The 20,810-nt window shown below is 40.2% G+C and overlaps 1 protein-coding gene across 4 annotated transcripts in view; it reads right to left on the reverse strand.

The window, feature by feature from the left end:
• Positions 1-20,810, reverse strand: part of CDON (cell adhesion associated, oncogene regulated) — a 90,048-nt gene that overhangs the window by 16,114 nt on the left and 53,124 nt on the right. For 3 of the 4 annotated variants that reach the window (XM_058194009.1, XM_058194008.1, XM_058194010.1), the window contains exons 2-13: positions 15,728-15,858; positions 15,346-15,618; positions 12,493-12,639; positions 12,205-12,348; positions 11,236-11,523; positions 10,851-11,120; positions 9,360-9,716; positions 8,135-8,427; positions 7,563-7,728; positions 6,940-7,071; positions 852-1,058; positions 569-750 (exon numbers count right to left, since the gene is read on the reverse strand). In XM_058194009.1, coding sequence (XP_058049992.1) covers positions 569-750; positions 852-1,058; positions 6,940-7,071; positions 7,563-7,728; positions 8,135-8,427; positions 9,360-9,716; positions 10,851-11,120; positions 11,236-11,523; positions 12,205-12,348; positions 12,493-12,639; positions 15,346-15,618; positions 15,728-15,797 — 2,529 coding nt within the window. In that variant the 5' untranslated portion in view covers positions 15,798-15,858. The remainder of the gene's footprint in view (positions 1-568; positions 751-851; positions 1,059-6,939; positions 7,072-7,562; positions 7,729-8,134; positions 8,428-9,359; positions 9,717-10,850; positions 11,121-11,235; positions 11,524-12,204; positions 12,349-12,492; positions 12,640-15,345; positions 15,619-15,727; positions 15,859-20,810) is intronic. The other variant, XM_058194007.1, reaches the window with a different exon arrangement.

Consider the following 20,810-nt stretch of genomic DNA (forward strand, 5'->3'; position numbering starts at 1 on the left):
TGTGCTGAAGCTGACTAGGCTGTTTGCTGCAAGGAGGCAAATTGCTGTGAGGCAGAGGCTGAAGGGCGGGGGCTGGCGGGTGGGTGGGTGGCTTCAGCAACATTCGCTCTATAAGACGCACAGTCATTTCCACCCACTTTGGGGGGGGGGAGTGCATCTTATACACCGAAAAATATGGTAACTTACATATTCAATCATTAAAAACTGAAACAACTAGAATTAGAAACTAAGATTTAAAAAAATTAAGATATAGCATTTAAAATGCCATTTTCATTTGAATATTTTATTATATACTCCTCACTCATTTTTACTTTTTATACTTACTAAACAATAAACAATATAAGCTACCAAAATTGGAAAATGACCATATGCAAACCACAGCCTGTTTAGAATAGCATTTGCAGAACATGTTAAATGTTCAAAGTTCTTTAGAAGGCATTGTCTACACCTAACAATCTAATACAGAGCTTTGTTCTAAAACAGTTAGTGAGCAAACTATTTTATTGCACACACAATATCTTTTAAAAAACATAAAACATTATTTCCAGAAAAAGAAATGAATACTTACAGTCCACTTTAACATGATCTGGGTGTCACTGACAGCTTCAGTATAAGCAATGTGAGGTCCTGTGATGGGGCGGTTGGAATATCGGTTGGTGAAGCCAGCCACGTTATACGGTCGAGAGGGAGAACTTCGAGGGCTTTCCCCATAATTATTAACAGCAATTACACGGAACTTATATGCAGTTCCTTTCAAGAAAAAGAGAGCGAGAGCGAGAATGAGATTAAATAAAATACCATTCTGGGAAGGAGAAATGGCCAACATTAGGAGAAGGCATGCATATAAATACCTGGATCCAAATTGTCAACTTCCACTGAAAGTTTAGATGGAGAGATGTTATCTGCTGCAATTAGCCATTCATTATTTCTGTTAACACGTTTATATTCTACTTTAAAGGCAGTGATGGGTGACCCACCGTTTGCTCGTGGGATCCAATTGACACAAACAGAGGTTTCTGATGCTATTGAAATAGTAGGCCGATCTGGTGCCTCAGGAACTAGAAAAGAAAATACACAAATCTTCATATAAAATTGTGTACAGAAAAAAAAGCCATTGATTTTTATATCTGTAGGTTGTTTGTCAGTCAAATTAAAAAGATACACCCAATGTTTAAAGGGCATATGGAATGGACTTGAAGGACAGAAGAAGGCAACACAATCAGAGAAGCCCATTTCAAAAAGCCCCTCTCTAGTTCACACGAAGATAAAAGGAGGGAAGGGGGAAGTGCATTCAGAGTCACAAAATTCTGTTACTGCAGCTGCTGCAATAAAAGTAGTCCTGATCTATATGGCATGGGTATCTCAGTCTGGTCTACACAAGGTAATTTAAGACTTTTTTCTAGAAAATCCTTCCTGAAATGCAACTTTTTTCCAGTTTTCAAGACAGAATCAAAGCTACTTATGGAATCAATCAAATAAACAAAAGATTGTACTGGCTGCTACAATTTATTGACAATCCTATGCAACAATAGTGAGTTAATCCAGAACATATGGATCCTGAAGCATCAGCACACCAAAGAGAACATAACTTAATTCACAACCATGGAAATGGACACAAAAACCAATTAATATTAAAATGTTATTGTTAGTTGCACAGTTGTGTCCAACCCACTGCGACCCCATGGATAATGTTCCTCCAGGCTTTCCTGTCCTCTACTATCCTCTGGAGTCCATTTAAGCTCAATTACCAAAATAAGTTCTGCTTATTTTAAAAAAGGTAAATAGTTTTTGCATGATAGCAAGTCTAAAATGTAAAGTGAAATTCGTAGATTGATGAAAATTTTATTAGTATCTCTGTTAAGTATTAGCAACTTAGGTAGCTTGTTGCAGTGGTTAAGGCACCAAGAGGGAAACTAAGAAACTATAAATTCTAGTCCAGTGTAAGCATGAAGCCAGCTGAATGATTTTGGGCCAGTCACTCTTGTTTAACTCTAGGAAAAAGACAATGGCAAACTACTTTTGGAAAATCTTGCCAAGGAAATTGCAGGGACTAATCCAGGAGGTCCACAGGAGCCAAAAACTGACTCAGAGGCACCTCTTCCCCCACCAAAAAGCTAGTATTCAAAACCATGCAGATTACATTAATACTTACTGAACTCACTTGAAGTTAGATAGCAGTGGAAACAGAAAAAGGGAGAAAAGGAATGTTAGTAAGTCTGATTACAATCATTATCTGAGATATTATCCCAATCTTTTTGGTATGTTTTATATCAAGTTATACAAGATACATCATGAAGAAAGGAAAACATTTAATTGGAAAAAGAAAGATACAGTGTAACACTGAAAAACTGTATATTTTTAAGATGTTTTCAACTTACCTTTGTATATTGACTCAAATAGTTCAGAATGCTCTTTTTTCACAAAATGGATATTATATTAAAGATATGAAACTTTACTGCATTTTTTGAAATCACTTTACAACAAGAAAACCATTTTGAAATGATTTAAAGTTGGTGGTATATAATGTTCTATTTTTGAATAGTTTGTTGAGGGGTTTTGGACATTTTAATGATATATGTTATTAATTAATTAATTAATTAATTAATTAATTAGATTTTTATACCGCCCTTCTCCCGAAGGACTCAGGGCAGTGCATAGCCAAGTAAAAACAAACAAGCACATAGACAAAATTAAAAAACATATTAAAAAACTGATTATAAAATGGCCGATTAAAATTAAAACTAAAGTAAAACAATCCTAAAACCCCACTTAAAATTTCCTCAAGCTAGCCCCGCACGGTGGAATAAGAAAGTCTTGAGCTCGCGTTTAAAGGACCGGAGGTTGGGAAGTTGAAACAACTCCGCAGGCAACTCATTCCATAGGCTGGAGCCCCCACAGAGAAGGCTCTCCCCCAGTCGGCATTGTTTGACTGACGGCACTCTGAGGAGGCCCTCCCTATGGGAGCGCACAGGCTGATGGGAGGCTATAGGTGGCAATAGGCGGTCCCGTAAGTAACCCGGTCCTGTGCCATGGAGCGCTTAAAAGGTGATAACCAGCACCTTGAATTGCACCCGGAAGACCACCGGCAACCAGTGCAGGCTGCGCAGGAGCGGTGTTATATGGGAGCATCGTGGTGCCCCTTCTATTACCCGCGCAGCCGCATTCTGGACCAGTTGGAGCCTCTTGGTGATCTTCAAGGGGAGCCCCATGTAGAGAGCATTGCAGTAGTCCAGACGGAAAGTGACACGGGCATGAGTGACCGTGCAAAGGGAATCCCGGTCAAGAAAGGGACGCAACTGGCGAATCAGGCGGACCTGATAAAAAGCTCCCCTGGCGACAGCCGTCATATGTTCTTCTAAGGACAGCCGATCGTCCAGGAGAACGCCTAAGTTACAAATCCTCCCCCGGGGGGGGCAATGATTCACCCCCAACAGTCAGCGATGGTGTAAGCTGGCTGTACCGGGATGCCGGCATCCACAGCCACTCTGTCTTGGAAGGGCTGAGTTGAAGCTTGGTCTTCCACATCCAGACCCACACGGCTTCAAGACACCGGGACATCACGTCGACGGCTTCATTGGGGTGGTTAGGGGTGGAGATGTACAGCTGAGTGTCATCAGCGTACAGATGGTATTTCACCCCAAAACCATGGATAATCTCGCCCAGCGGCTTCATATAGATGTTGAACAGGAGAGGCGAGAGAACCGACCCCTGCGGCACCCCACATATGAGGTGCCTTGAGGTCGATCTCTGCCCCCCTGCCAACACTGTCTGCGATTGGTCGGAGAGATAGGAGGAGAACCACCGAAAAACAGTGCCCCCCACTCCCAAACCCCCCAACCGCCGCAGCAAGATACCATGGTCGATGGTATCGAAAGCCGCTGAGAGATCTAATAGGACCAGGACAGAGGAACAACCCCTGTCCCGAGACCTCCAGAGATCATCAACCAACGCGACCAAAGTCGTCTCCGTGCTGTACCCGGGCCAGAAGCCGGACTGGAATGGGTCCAGATAGACAGTTTCATCCAGGTACCGGGGAAGCTGACATGCCAACACACTCTCAACAACCTTCGCCACAAAGTGAAGGTTGGAGACAGGACGATAATTTGCCATAATAGCTGGGACCAGGGAGGGCTTCTTAAGGAGGGGCCTCACCACCGCCTCTTTCAAGGCAGTGGGAAAGACACCCTCCATTAAAGAGGCATTGATAATTCCCAGGAGCCAGCCTCGTGTAACCTCCTGTGTGGCCAGTACTAACCAGGAGGGACACGGGTCCAATAAACATGTGGTCGCATTCAGCCTCCTCAGTATCCTGTCCATGTCCTCGGGAGTCACAGCATCAAACTCTCCCCAGATAACATTCTCAAGAACTGCCTCTGTCATCCCACCCGGATCCACCCAATCAGCGTCCAGACCACCCCAGATCCGAGCGATTTTATCAGACAGATACTGTCCAAAATCCTCAGCACGACCCTGCAAGGGGTCCTCCCGAGCTCCCTGTTCAAGTAGGGAGCGGGTCACCCTAAACAGGGCGGCTGGGCGATTATCTGCCGATGCCAATAAGAGTAAAAAAATAATTATGTTTTGCCGCTCTTATTGCCACTAAGTAGGTCTGAATATAAGACCTTACCAGTATTCGATCGGATTCAGAGCGGCTGGACCTCCAGATACTCTCTAGGCATCTTTTCTGGCGCTTCATCTCTCTCAGCTCCTCAGAAAACCATGGAGCTGGTCGATATCGGCGCCAGGTCAGAGGCCGCAAAGGCATGACACGGTCTAAAGCCCCCGTCGCCGCCTGTTCCAAGGTGGCAACTAGTTCTTCAGCCGAGCCGTGGGCTAGGTCCTCAGGGAACGGCCCAAGCTCTGTCAGAAACCTTTCTTGGTCCATCAGGCGCCTGGGACGGAACCAGCGAACCGGTTCCGTCTCCCTGCGGTGAGGGTTGGCGGTTCAAAAGTCAAGTCCGAGGAGTGAATGATCTGACCATGACAGGGGTTCAATAGTTAAATCCCCCATTTCCAGATCATTCAGCCACTGTCCCGAGACAAAAATCAAGTCCAGCGTGTTTCCCCCGATGTGAGTGGGACCATTCACTAACTGGGTCAGGTCCAGGGCTGTCATGGAGGCCATGAACTCCCGAGCCATCGTCGAGGTCTCGCCTGCAGACAGCAAGTTGAAATCCCCCATAACCATCAGTCTGGGGGTGTCCACCGCCACCCGGCTATCACCTCAAGCAGCTTGGGCAGGGCAGCTGTCACGTAGCAAGGAGCCAGGTACATAACCAGCAGACCCACCTGCATCCCCAGGCCCCACTTCACAAGGAGAGACTCACATCCGGCTATCTGCGGGACAGTGACCTCCCTCGGTTCAAGACATTCGTTAATAATAACCGCCACCCCCCCACCCCTACCCTGGGCCCTTGGCTGATGAAATGCACGGCAGGCTGGCGGGCACATCTCAATAAGGGGAACCCCCCCGCCCCCCGTGCCCAACCAGGTCTCCGAAATGCCCATCAGGTCCGCACCCCCCTCCTGTATAAGGTCGCATATGAGGGAGGCTTTATTTATCACGGACCTGGCATTGCACAACATCAGCCAAAGGTCCAGGTCCTGGGGACTCCGGCCACTCGGGGAACGGGTAAAGCCAGGGGGACCGGAGCGCGCGATCACTCGTAGACAGCGAGTGCGCACTCCCCAAACATGATGTGGGCCCCCCCTTCCGCCATATCTGTCCCTCCCATGCTGATGGAAAAGCCCATAAATGGTTGAGATCCCGCCTCCTCCTTCTCCTCCGGACTTATAGCCTCCAAACCGCGAGCTCTGGCAGGGTCTAGCTTAACCCGTAATGGGTTACCCCCCAACCCATCCTAACTCTCCCACCCCTTAAAAACCCCTTAAAGTCATTAAAAAAAGACTTTAAAAAATTTCTAAGCCCCTTTTTGGCCACATGCCAAAATGGTTATGGTTATGGTTTTATTATGGTTTTATTATTTATTATATTGACCAGAGTCATAACAAATTGGGATAGCCCATTAATCTCATAAATTATAAAATCTGCATATTTTTGCAATATAACCAGAGTGACAGAACATGCCCTATATTAGCATTTATTTTAGTAACAGCAAACATTTAACTAATGTTCAAAATCTAACTAAGTATAACTTTCTTTAATTCGAACACCTTGGCATATATAACCTAAAGCTGTTTCATAAAACAAATGACATTAAAAAACAGTAGATAGTTAATTCAAGCCCTGATATTATTCAAATTGCAAAAATTTTGAATTAAGCATAATTATGCTATTACCACAGAACTATGTAATGTTCAGAAGCAGAATGTTGCTCCTTGCTTCAAAAGAAGAATTGATTGCTTCCCGAAAAAAGGCATTTAAACATCTAAAGCTAATGATCTAAGATCATTAAATTAGATGACCCACTTATTCTCCTCAGCAGTGGTTTCACAAAACATTGGAGCAGAAGCGTTTTCTGAGTAATACTGCCTAAAATCATTAACTGCAGCAAAGGAAGCAGTCTCATACAAGTTCAGTCTATTTATCCACACATTATTATGTGTGGATACATGCACATAATAATGAGTGTATTTGTGTCTGTCTATCATTGTTATAATAATGTGTGTATTTGTGTCTGTCTGTCATTATTATTATGACAGACACTCAGACACACACACACTTTCCAGGTACCAGGCACTGGTGAATCATCTGCTACCTGATCTTTAAGCTACACGGTCTTCATGTATTCTATCACTGAACTAAACTCCAAAGAAGAGTTCAGTGTTTGGAAAAGGTGCTCTCTTATTTTCTTTTGAAATTTGTTCTGTTAAACACACAACTGACCTTGGAAGTGCACAACTAATAGATGATTTGAAAGATGGTTGGAGTCGATGTTTCAAAAGTACATTATTTTCAGATTTATTAGTGGGACTTACCGCCACTATGTCGAGACAGATCTGGAAGGACCACGCCAAAATTGTTGGTTGTTCCTTCCTGAATGACAGAATGTTTAGGAATGCCAATTGGTTGAGAGGGTGTCTGTGAGGTTTTTGAAGAGGATGACTTTTCTGAGAAAAAAAAAGTGTACTCAGTAAATAATTTAAGATGTCTTCAGTTACTTCTTAAGTCTTTTTAGTGGTAGTCCTTTACATCTTATTTACATGTTTTTCTATGTAACCAGGCAACAAAAATGCTGAAAAACCCCATATCTTACTCATGTTGCTTTGTTTAATTACTGATACTCAAGGAAAGCTTCTACATGAAACTGAGTTAATGGAATAAGCTCAGAAGAGACTTTGAGCATCCACAAGTATACCAATGTGAAATGTTTAAGAATATGCTCTTCCACACATGAAACATCTTTGACAGAGTTGCTCATGGGATGGGGGGAATTTGATTCTACCCTGCTTTGGCATTTCCTCTGCTGCTTTGGGAAATGAGAAGGAGCTGTTTGTTAGGGGAAACATGTCAGAGGTTTCCAAGTGTGCAAACTTCAGAAAAAAGGTCACCTAAAATATATTTTAGGGAATGATGCGTAGTCTAACAAAAGCTTCCTTACCTTTGCTTGTACGAAAAGTAAGCATGGAAGGCTGACCTTCGCCAGCATCATTTTTTGCAACCATCAAGACTTCATATAGACTGGAAGGTTCCAGTTCTGTAAGACTAAGTTCATTTTCACTTCCAGGAACACGAATTGTATACCAATTAGTAACATTGCCATCCAGCTGAAAAAGGAGAATTAAAAAATGGTATCAACAACTTAAGTTTACAGGGAAGATAGGTAAACAATTTGCTGGTTCTAATGTTGAACTGTATTACTTATATAGTTGCTATCTAGCTACCAAATTGTATTTTTTTAAAAAGCACAGGCACGATGAAATGCTTAGGATCGCCACAAAAATTCCTTTGCATACTGCAAAATGTAAATTTCAATCTTCCTATAATACAAGGCCCAAAGATGTTTAAAACAGGCCAACTTTCATTAATTACTATTACTGCCAATGCTTTAAATTGATGTAGAGTAGCTTCCTATTTTCCCCCCTCTCATAGTTAATATCAGGATACTGTAGTTTTCCAAGTTTTTTTTAAGCCACAAAAACTAATATTTGCTTAGAGCCAGGATAATCCTACCTTGCGATATTTCACAAAATAAACATTGATTGGTCGACCACCATCCTTTCCAGATCTCCAGACCAGGTTATACTGGTCTGGCTTAAGTGTTTGTGGAGGGCTGAGAATGATGGGAGCTTCGGGTGGGGAAATGCCACTGGTTTTTTTTTCTGCAGCGGTTTTGTCAGTAAGAATTTCGGCTGGAGACTTTCTGGGGAGGCCCATTTCTGAATCAACAAGATCTCCGTCTCCATCATCATTCTGGGCAATTTCAAAAGGAGGAGCTTCGGTTTTTGTACTGGCTTCATAGGGAACTGCAGAAAGATTTAGAGATTAAAGACAGGCATTGGCTCAAAGATCTTTACAAATGACGCTTCACAGTGCTTTACAACCCTCTCTAAGCAGTTTACAGTCAGCATCTTTGCCCCCAACAATCTGGGTCCTCATTTTACCATCCTTGGAAGGATGGAAAGCTGAGTCAACCTTGAGCCAGTGAGACTCAAATTCCTGAACTGCTGGCAGCCAGCAGTCAGCAGAAGTAGCCTGCAGTATTGCATACAAAATACTTCAAATGCAGGTAAGCTTCAATTTACAACAGTTTGTTTAGTGACTGTTCAAAGTTACAATGGCATTGAAAATAGTAATAGAAAGTAAACATTTCATTGTGCAACACTTCGTGCCTGCTTGCCTGTCTCTGCTGAAATAGTGATTGGTTTGCTATGGGTAGCTGATTCATTAAAAATGAAGGAGGAAAAAAGTTTGTTTCAACGTGAATGTTAATGTGTCAGCAAATCAAGCTCAACCCAGCTTTATCTCAAAAGATTAAACACTTATTATAATCTCAACTCTATTGTTATAAGTGTTGATTATAGGCCACAATGCTAGAAACAGACAACTAACTATGGTTTAAACCAGGGGTCTCCAACCTGGGCAACTTTAAGACTTGTGGACTTCAACTCCCAGAATTCCTCAGCCAGCAAAACTGGTATTCTGGGAGTTGAAGTCCACAAGTCTTAAAGTTGCCAAGGTTGGAGACCCCTGGTTTAAATAATTCACCTAATTTGCAAAGCTCTAGCACAGAAAGAGCATGTCTCAACCTAGAAAGCAATTGAAATTTGATGAGCTATAAAATGTGTAAGTTTACAATGTAGTGATTTGTGGACGTTCAATAAGTGCAAACCTCCATTCAAATGTTTGGCCAAATATCTGCACACTATTTAGTAAGACAATTGAGATGGCAACTCACCAACTGTAAGAAAAGTCTCTGAACGAGCAAGTCCATAATCATTTGTTGCTTCACAGATGTATTTCCCAGCATGCTCTGCTGTAAGAGGCTGAATATATAAGGAACTTGACCCACTGCGAGACATAATGAAGTAGGCTCTGTCTGCAATGGAGTTACCACTTCTTGATTGGGGGGATGACTTATGTGATTTTGAGTAGAGCACCTGTGAAGGATGGGTGCTAATTATTCCATGCCTGTTGTACCAACGAATTACAGGGGTAGGCAATCCAGTGGCATTACATGACAATGACACACTGTCACCCTCTATCGTTTTGGTATTTGCTGGCAGTGAAGTTATAATTGGCTTGGAATTTTTGTCTAGTTAAAAAAATGAAAGCAGAAAAAAATACAATTTACTATTCATCCATATATATATATATATATATATATATATTTGTTGTTGTTAGTTGCGAAGTCGTGTCCGACCCATCGTGACCCCATGGACAACATTCCTCCAGACCTTCCTGTCCTCTACCATCCTCTGGAGTCCATTTAAACTCATGCCTACTGCTTCAGTGATTCCATCCAGCCACCTCGTTCTCTGTCGTCCCCTTCTTCTTTTGCCCTCAATCTTTCCCAGCATTAGGCTCTTCTCCAGTGAGTCCTTTCTTCTCATTAGGTGGCCAAAGTATTTCAGTTTCATCTTCAGGATTTGGCCTTCTAAAGAGCAATCAGGGTTGATCTCCTCTAGGACTGACTTGTTTGTTCGCCTTGTATATAGACACTTACAAATCCACCGAAGACTGTGAAGCTTCAAAGAATAGCATGAAATAATAATCCTCTGACCATACATATGCAGAATTCCTTGAGTTACAAATATATTTACTTTACTGATTTATTCCTGACTTTTATTATTTTGATAAGTAACTCAAGGCAGCTAGTATAACTAGCATCCTTGTCTTCTCCTAACACAATAAAAGATCTTCTCAAGAGAACTGAACTACCATTGGAGACTAGATGTATAGAAGAAACTTGGATTGGTAGGGAAAAATAAGGGCCCAAGTGATTATTTTAATTTAAAATATTTACATACTGCTTTGCATGAACTACCTCATGAATCAAATTGTCTTATATATTAAACTAACAAAGACAAAAACAAGGATAGTAATGGGGTGGGGGTGAGGAGGAATAAGAACCTTCAAATATTGTAGGTATTTATTGTAGGTAACATTCTAAATAGTAGGTATAAGTTCTGAGAAGCTTAATACACAAGTGGATGACAATTCACAATTTGTGCCATCTGCAGTAAGAGCTCCATGGATAATTTTAGAGCTCAGGCAAGTTTATAATGAAAAAGGTTTCCTAGCAGTGTAAGACTTTGGCCAGTTCTTACAATTCGATGCATAGCTCAGTGGTCAAGATTTACTCACTAGAAATAGCCCACAAAGCCAACAAGCCATTTCTGTATAGATAAAAGGAGGATAGGAAAAAAATGTATCACATGCTTTTTACCTGCTTGGGAATGAAATCTCCCAGTGGACTGTGAAAATCCAATGCCGTTGTTTACTAAGCACTGATACAATCCTGTGTCTTCTGGAGCAAACTGATTTATTCTCAGCTTGTTTCCTGAAGGAAAGTGCCGGGAAGAAAGATGGACGGGAATGCCATTATGATACCAGGTAACATTAGGTAAAGGGTTTCCATGTATTTCACAGGATAGATGCACATTTTTGCCCCAAGACACTAACTGATTTTGTAATCCTCTTGATATAGAAGCGGGTTCTAAAGCCAAAGAGGAAAAAAAAGAAAAGAACAAGGAAGCATTATATCCCATTTCATTCTGTTGCAACAGCAGTATTTTGACTCTGAATTTGTAAATTAAAAATTGTCATCGTACCGAGCACATTTATGCTGTAGTTCACATATTTCGTAACTCCAGAATCATCTTGGACTACACAGGAATAGTTTCCGGCATCGGATAGATCCACAGAATCAATGGTAAGATGCGAATGAGAGAGGTTCCATCTGTTCTGAATGAGCACATCTCTGCCATCTTTATACCAGTGAACATAAGAAACAGGCAGCCCACTAACTACACACTCCAACGTCAGAGGTCTATGTTGAGGTATTGCTAATGCCTGAGAACTGGTTGGATGAAGAATATGAATATCCGCTGAGGAAAAGTCTGCAAATTGAGGAAAAAGTTAGCATGAGCCTTTTGAATAAGCTATCTCTAATTCCTTGGATCCCTAAATTGTTTCCCCCCCACAAAGTATTTTGCTTTGTTTGCAATTGTTATATATTTTTGTTGTAACTATCCACTGTGGAGGTTAGGTCACGAAAGATAATATTTAATTGTAATCTGTTATCTGTGATATTTGGCTAAATTCAAAGCTTGTAAAAAGACTAAGTTTAAATTGCCAAGCTTATTCTGTCATCTACAGCAGAGTTGTTACTATAATTTGTTCATCATGCTTCACACCGCACCTGCTCTGAACTATTTTAACGTGGGAAATCGCCTTATATTAAGCCTCTCCATTAGTCTATCTAGCTCAGCATACTCTTATCAAAGTACCCCAGGTTTTATACAGGACCCTTTCCCAATTCTAGCTGGACATTCTATGGAGACCTAGATACAAACAAAAGATTCCCATGATATGCAAATCCAGCTTTCAATAACAGACAGTTACTAGTTAAAGGCTAGAAATACTTCACTCACATACAACATTTAACAATGATGAATATAATTACTGGTAGTAAGACTTTTTAGCAAGCAGACATTCCAGCAAACTAGATGGATGACAGAGCTAGCAAAGCAATGGCACTGTACCTTGACAGTTTAATTACACTGACATGTAATACTCACTACTGATTACGAGCTTATGTCCAGTAGGTTCAAGTTTGAGATCATCAGTAACCGGATTATATGCTGCACACTTATAAATTCCCTTGTCAGCTGAAGATACATTCAAAATTTGCAGATTTCCAGATGGGAGAATAAGGTAGTTTTCTAATAAAAATAGAGTTATTTAAATTAAACTACAAAGAATATAAATTGATTTTTTTTGTTGAAAATACAGTGTTTAACTTGTATCATATGTTAAAAAGCAAACTTGTAGCGGTTCTCAGTTACCTAAAGGACATAGAAACTTGCCTGTTGATTGTTCCAGCCATTTTCCCCGTACACGGAAGCGAATCTGTGCTTTTGGATTGCTTTTTGGTAGCTTGCAACCTATTAAAGCAGTATTCCCTTCTTCCACTGAAATTGTGTTTCTCCATGAAGATTCAAAATCATCAAGATCTAGAAAAAAATGTGTTTTATTTTCAACTTTTGGTAGATTTTGTAGGTCTTTACTGAAAGTGTTTGCTTAATAAAAGTTATTGCTTTCAGCTGATTGGATGCTGAGTTTCCCCTTCCTAAAAAAAATAAGAAAACAATAAAAGCCTCCTATATATTCTCAACCCTAGTAATTTGGCTGAATAAGTATAAATCCAGCTGCAAATGTGCCTTACTGGAGAACTCTAGTTTTGTTAGGTTCTTTATAAAACTTGAGAATTTGTTTTGTTCTTCACAATGTTAAAAGGTGAATGTGCAACTTTGGGTTTCAAAATAATATAATTTCCTAAATAGTTAAGGAGGAAATAGGTAAAGGTAAAAATTCCCCTCGCATATACGGTATGTGCTAGTCATTCCTGACTCTAGGGGGCGGTGCTCATCTCCGTTTCCAAGCTGAAGAGCCAGTGCTGTCTGAAGACGTCTCCGTGGTCATGTGGCTGGCATGACTAAAGGCCAAAGGCACACGGACTAAAGGCCAAAGGTGGTCCCTATTTTTCTACTTGCATTTTTTACGTGCTTTCGAACTGCTAGGTTGGGAGAAGCTGGGACAAGAAATGGGAGCTCATCCTGTTATGCGGCACTGGGGATACGAACCGCTGAACTGCCGACCTTTCGATCGACAAGCTCAGCGTCTTAGCCACTGAGCCACCGCATCGCAAGGATGCAATCCCAATGATCCCAAGATGATCTTCCGGTTTCTGATACGTGCATGTGCACTGGCCACCTGTTCTTCCAGTTTCTGGTGCGCATGCACGCGTGCATGCGCGCGTGTGCCGGAAACCAGAAGATTATCTTCTCAGTGTGGGCATGTATGCTGGGCAGCTGTTCTTCCAGTTTCAAGCATGCGTGTGTGCGCGCGCTCCCATTTTGGCACTTGATGCCGAAAAGATTCGCCAACATTAAACTAACTGATATCTCAACTATAGCTTGATAAATGCCTACTTTGCTTACATGGCAATTCAATACAATACTGGTCCTGCTGCAGTCATTTCATCAGCAATCAATACAGTACAAAAGGCACTTAATGTATTCACAGTTTTCTACAGTCCTTAGCATCTGTAAGTACCAACTAATGTTCATAAGCTCTCAAGAGGATCTTGCTATGGGTCAGTACTCTACAAAAACATTTATTCTTCTCAATTATGAGAAGTTTTTCTCTTATGGGTATTTTGGATATGCTTCAAAAGCAAAGTATATTTATAATGGAAATGTATCAAGCTCAGGCATAAGAAAGGAGTAATTCAGACGTTTTATTTCTGATCTGAAATAGTCAAATTACCCTCAACAGAAATAAGTCTTCTGTGCAGATACGGGGGAGGGGAGAAGTGGAGAGAAGGAAGCAGGGCATCTTTGTTTCCACATAGTTTAAATTACCAGCTGGATCTTTGCGGGGTTGTTATAAAAAAAGTATTTAATAACTGGACTGCTCAACACTTAGTATTTGAAGGCAGGCAAGCACAGCACCTGCCTCAGAAGAGAAGCTACTTTTTCCTGGGATCAGATGGTTGCATTCTGCCAAGGAAAAGACATGCTTACCGTGTTTCCCTGAAAATAAGACCCTGTCTTATACTTTTTGAACCCCGAAATAAGTGCTTGAACTTATTTTTCAGGGAGGTCTTATTATTTTGGGGCAGAGGGAACAAGACGGGGCTCCTCTCTGTATCCCTAATCCTAACCAGAGGAAATAGTGGGGACCGGCTGCGCTTGTGTTTAAATATTTTCAGGGAGGGCTTATTTGGGGGGGGGCTTATTTTAGTGCATGCCCTCAAAAGCCCAATTGGGCTTATTATCTGGGAATGTCCTATTTTTATCAGGGTAGTTTAAGGAATTGCAAAATGGTCCCATTTTGCCCATCTGAAGCTAGATTTTGTTTCAGACCTGAAGAACAGCACAGCCTTAATTTATAACTAAGTGGGATAATTAGGATTAATAAACCTATTAACAAGGTTAGCTTATTTCTTTTTCTCTTTCAAGTAAGAAATAGCTAAATATTCTTTATTTAAAACTCACATTATATACACCATATTTTTTGCTCCATAAGACACACTTTTCTTCCTCCCAAAAGTGGTTGGAAATGTCTGTGCATCTCATGGAGTGAATATGGGCGACAGGCAGCAGCGCCGATCGGTGGCAGCAATTTCCACTGCCTGGAACAGCTGATTGGCGATATTCTGGGAGGCCGATCCAACTGCCAATCAGCTGCTTGGAGCTGAAGGCTCCAGCATTCCTGGTGGAGAAGCAGACATGGAGGAGGCAGGCTGTTTGCTGCAAGGACGCTAGCCAGGTGAATATCGGATGGGTGTTGGGAAGCAGAGGCAGATTTTTTTTTCTTGTTTTCCTCCTCTAAACCTAGGTTCGTCTTACGGTCAGGAGCATCATATGGAGTGAAAAATATAGTGTGTATATATATAGCGTGTGTAGCATTTCACAGAGATTTCATTTTGTAAAAGTGTCTGTTCCACTCTGTGTTTGAAAGAATCTTTATAAGCTTCTTTCTACATTAGTTAAATATATCCATACAATTTTACTTCACTCTAATCTTGTGTGTGACTAAACCTACTCTGAAATAAGCTTTGTTTAGACATATGAAACGCTCAAAAACAAAAGGGGCCAATGGGAAGAATAAAATTTTTATGAGGTGTACAGTTTCACCATCAGAATATAACTTACATGCTAGAGACACAGTTGCAGGCCTGCTGATTATTGCACCAATACTGTTATTAGCAACACACTGGTAGGCTCCAGAATTTGAAGGGCTAAGAGAGAAAATGGTAAGGGATCCAGGTTGTGGGTCTACTTGCTCTATTTTCTTATGCAATTTCTCTCCATTGAATATCCAAGAGAGATGAGCTGTAGAGGGTTCAGCGGAACAGTAAAGCTTTATAGTTGCTCCTGGCTTCTGGACAGTAGAAAGAGGTTCAGAAATAAAGTGAGGAATCAACTCTAGGGAGGGAAAAAAAGAGACACACATATATGGTGTTTATCGTTACTGGCAGACATTTATCAGTCTAAAAGGAGAACATTAGGAACGTATCAAGGAAAGTGAATTTACCTGAAGCTGCAGTGGAGAGGAAAACTGAAAGAAAAAGAAGTTTGTGTGAAGGTAATGGATCAGGATGCATAATGCCAAGTTACAAAGGCTGGTGGCAGAGAGCTTCAGAGTAATATGGCTCAATGAAGAACCTATAAAAGAAGACAGTGAAGACAACATCTTTGAGGCACATTTTTCATGAGTGAAAATGTAAGGCATTTTTTTTACATAAAAAATGTAAGTTGGCGTTTAACTTCATGGACACATCCATGTAATTTTCCTGGCAACACGAGAGAAACGGCATGCCCTCTCCTTCTCCAGGTACTGCCTGCTAATCTCATCTCAAGTACTAACCTGGGCTGATCCCCCTTAGCTTCCAAACCCAGTCAGCTAGGTGTTGACAGCTAACATAGTTTCAACCGTATGTACCAGAACTAAAACACAGAATGGAAAGCCTTTAATACCCTCAATCTTTTTACTTGTAGAAACATGTATGAATCTTGTTATTTTTAAGTTCACAGCACACTCCACAATTCTACAAACAAATTAGCTATTTTACCAAAAGGAAATAATCCCAAACAGCTTCAGCCTTGTTGGCTTCTGCTAGTTTTAAGCAATAAACTATAAATATTAATGCTTGGATTTTTCTTTTCCCATGGCTTCTTTTGTGGCAGAAACAAGAGTTTAGGACCATATCAGAAAAAGGTATTTCGACACAAGGAATTTATACAAACATATGCATGGTTCTTTACCGATGCTACAATTTTTAAGACACTTTGGGAGAGCTCTGACAACATCTGGTGAGAAGCACAAGTGAAGAGGCACAAATCAACCACTCTCCTTTGTAGAGAATAAAACATAGGAAATTGATTGATTTCAATAAACTATGTAGTCAAACCAACAATTTCTTTAGCGTAGCTTCCCCTATTGACTTTGTTGTCAGAAGCCAGCTGGGAAGGACATGAATTGTGATCACGTTACCCTGGGATGCTACAACCATCATAAATAGATGCCAATTGTCAAGCATCCAAAATTTTGGTCACATGGCCTTGGGGAGGCTACACCGTTCTACGGCTTTCTACAATAACTGGAAGACCACAGGGTCCCCTACCTAAATTATATGCAATTTATATACAATCACGCAGTACTTTAATCCTAGACAGTGGAGTTGGATTATAAGCTTCTTGCCAAGGAACCTTTAAAGTAAAAAGTAGTGAAGCTACAATATTTAAACAGCCATTTCCCCCACCGCCATTGACTCTCCAATGAAGAATAGAATATTTAAGAGAATCCACATCATAAATGGAAGAGAGCTGGCATGCAAAGATCATTAGGGGTTGGTTTTTTTTTGGCAAACAGCAATTAGTAGTAGGCTACCAACAACTGATATGCTACCCATTAGTTTTAACTATAGGACTGATTTTGTTCTTTAGAGATGTTAGATCTGCTGACAAGTTTATACATAACAGGCATTAGTATTTTCTCACACTAGATAATTTTCCATTAAACAAGGCTGTCCTTAATTAAGAGACCTGAGTGAAACGAAGACTAAGAAATATATGTTTGGGCAGATTTTAGGAGTTTAATAATCACAACTAACTCCACCAAAGGAACATAGCACCTCTGGGGTTTATTTACTAGGCACTCCCACCTTTTCACAGGCTCAATCAAGTCAGCCAAGCATGCAAACTGATCCTGTCGCCAGCAAAAGCATTTCCTTTCACTGTGGTCAGCCAAAAACAGAGGAAGAAAATGGAAATGACTTGAAGTTATGGCACCAAACAGACCAGACAAGCAAGGAAATAATCAACTCCACATGAGCCACTTCTAGCCCATCACAATGAAAAGGGACCATGACCAGCCCCAGGAAAGGTCACCAAGGGGGGTAGGTTTCACACACAGAAAGAGGCAATAGCAAGAAGCTGCCAGCTGCAATAAGCATCAGTGTGTTGCGAATTACACTCACAGAAGGACTGAGTTCAAAGTAAATTTTAATTTGATCACAAACTAATGCTAGCAATCATTTTAAAACCCTACTGATTCTATTCAAAATAGGAAATATGTCTCCTGTATTTTGGTGGATTAAAATACAAGTTTGATGTTGCAAGGGAAAGAAGAAACGGAGACAATGTTGATTTCAAAGTTTCAGTCCTTCAACTGTATTCTTAGAAGTTCTATGGCTGCAAAAGGTAAGTCAACAGCATTTCTTCCAAATAGAACATAGCTGTAAACCACAAAATAAATAATTCTTGTATATTTGTAGCAGGGCTTTCTTTTGGTCCATGCCACTTGACTTCTACTATTATTCACTGTGGCTAAGAAATAAGAGTTAGCTGCATAGGTTATTTGACCCACAATGTAATACCATGCTAGTGTATAAAAAGTATCTTTTGACAAAAATCATAAAAATGATTTCTAGCATTTTGGCTGTTACAATTAACTATGATCCTCAATTCACTGTGACGGTAACTAAGCATGACTTTAAAACTAAATCAAGAGTCTTAATGTTTCTTATCAATCTCTTTTAGTATTACTGTATTTTTGATAAACAGAGTTGAGTCCTTTAAAGGAGGATACTATAGTTGCTTATCAAGAAAAAATGTGCTAAAATTTAAACTGGCTCATGAAATTACAGATGGTTGAACTAAACACCGTTTCTGTCATTTTAAATCACAGATGTGTTCTACAAAAGATCTTTAGACTGTGCTAATCATGACATTTTCTTAAGACAACAGATCTAAAGCAAAGATAACGTGTTATCTTGTTGATCAATTATCCTTATGTTTTTTTGGAAAAATACATAAAAGTACCAGCTTCTTACAGAAACTGTTAAATTCAACATTTATAAACCATACTATGATTAAAGCAGGAAACACAGAGGTGAGTAACCTGCGACCCCACATTCCTTTTAACAGCTCCCAGATCTAAAGCTTGCCACCATCTCCCTTGGTGCTTCCCCTTCTTATGTTTGACATTAAAACAAAGAATAACTTTTCTTCAAATATGGGAAGCTGCCTTCATATCCTCTAAAGTTATTTTTGATCCAAGGCCTCATTTAAGCCACATTTATTTTAGAAAATAGAAGTAGTTCTCGACTTACAAGTTACAATGGCACTGAAAAAAGTGACTTAGGACCGTTTTTCACACTTACAACTGTTACAGCATCCCTATGGTCACGTGAGCAAAATTTAGATGCTTGGCACCTGATTTTTGACAGTTGCAGAATCCTGAGGTCATGTGATCCCCTTTGGCGACCTTCTGGCAAGCAAAGTCAATGGGGAAGCCAGATTCATTTAACAATTGTGTTACTAACTTAACAGCTACAGTGATTCATTTAACCAGTGTGGCACAAAAGTCATAAAATGAGGCAAAATTCACTTAACTTAGCAACAAAAATTTTGGGCTCAATTGTGGTCGTAAGTCGAGGACTACCTGTACAAGCAACAGGAGACTGCAGACCACTGCTTTGTATGCCCCTTCTCCCCCTCCCCACAAAGGGACAAGGATATGTAGGGTAGCATAGTGGGATCTTCCGAAGAGGGGTGGCAGTTGGGGTTTAGAAATAACGTTCATCCTCCATGATAGCTACTTACAAATGGCCTGGTTCTTAAGGAGTCCTTAAGACTCTAAGACTACCTACAACATTTCCCTATATGCCAAATGTGTTCATGGGTTCAAAAGGCTGCTGACCTCTACTTGACAGTCTCCACAGAGATTTCCTGCCATTCTGAAATAGGAAACATAAATAGTCACAATATAAGCCAATACAAACTCATAAAAGGATTTTTCTGTTTCAGACATGTCCATAATTTAGGTTGCCGATCTGCATTTGAAAGGTATCACTGCTAGACAATTCATTTTGAAGCTATTTATTCTGCAGGCTGGTTTATATCAGATGCTTCAGATTTTCGGAATGTCACCCCCCGCCCGCCCCAAATCCCACTCTTTTAACTCAAATGCATATGCCTGCAGCTATGTGGCTACTGTGCAAACACAGGAAAAAAGCAGTTTCTTTAGGTGGTGAACGTCCCCACCCCAGCTATGAAGGACTCTTCCTGCTTCAGAACTACATTTACAATACCAAAGCACAACTATTTGTGTTACAGACTTTCCATTTTAGGTAAAGAAGACTATACGTTTTAGAAAGTAATATACATACCTGTAACCAGTATTTATACTTATCCACTAATCTACTAATAAGTTATATCACCAGTCATTAGAAACCAGTTATTCTACGGCCAGAGGAAAAATGCAGGCATAATGAATAAAATAACTCAGATTTATACTCTGAATAATATCCAGGTAACAGAGATGATTTAAATTTGACTGAAGTATATCACACACATAATTGCTAAGTTTTAGTTTCTTTTTTTTTTTTGTAACTCATTCAAGTTCCTATTACATTTTTGGGGGCAATATTATACATACAGAAAAAGATATTAACTCTAAAATTAAGATGCCACCCTCCACCCTGCCCCCCAAAAACTAGATTAAAAAATCTTGTTACTTTTGTCAGTGAGCTGAAGGCAAGCTTCCAAATCTAGTTTTCTTTTCAAAAATATAACAAGGACAAGACAAGATGCAATAAGTACACCTATTTTTTCGCTTGTATTTTAATCTGCTGGCACTATTTCTAGACTGAATACGAAACAATCAAAACAAGTAGACCCTAACAGGTGAAAAAAACAGCTTTATAGGGAAATCAGATTTTAATAATACAGTAATAATGATCTATTAAACTCGTGTGCTACCCAATGCCCAATGACTTTGGCCTGCTTAAGACCAAGAAATTACAATAAAACCAAAGATTAATAAATCTATTTGAAAAAGGATTTTTGTACTAAGGGCAACGTTTATGATTGTATATTGTAATGGTAAAAATAATGAGCAAGACCTAATAATGGGCAAGACCTCTTCAACTGCAAATAAATTAAATGATGGAACAATAAAGCATTACTCCTCAATATTTCCATAAAATTAATTTGTCCAATATGCTAACAACCATTGTTTTTCAAGCTACAAAGCATGACCACTTAAAATACATGAACGTATTTTTATTTAAAGACAGTGTGACCCAGCATATTTGTGACTTTAAAAACAACAG

This window comes from Ahaetulla prasina, chromosome 9 (genome assembly GCF_028640845.1).
Source record: "Ahaetulla prasina isolate Xishuangbanna chromosome 9, ASM2864084v1, whole genome shotgun sequence".
In the NCBI taxonomy this organism is placed as follows: Eukaryota; Metazoa; Chordata; class Lepidosauria; order Squamata; family Colubridae; genus Ahaetulla; species Ahaetulla prasina.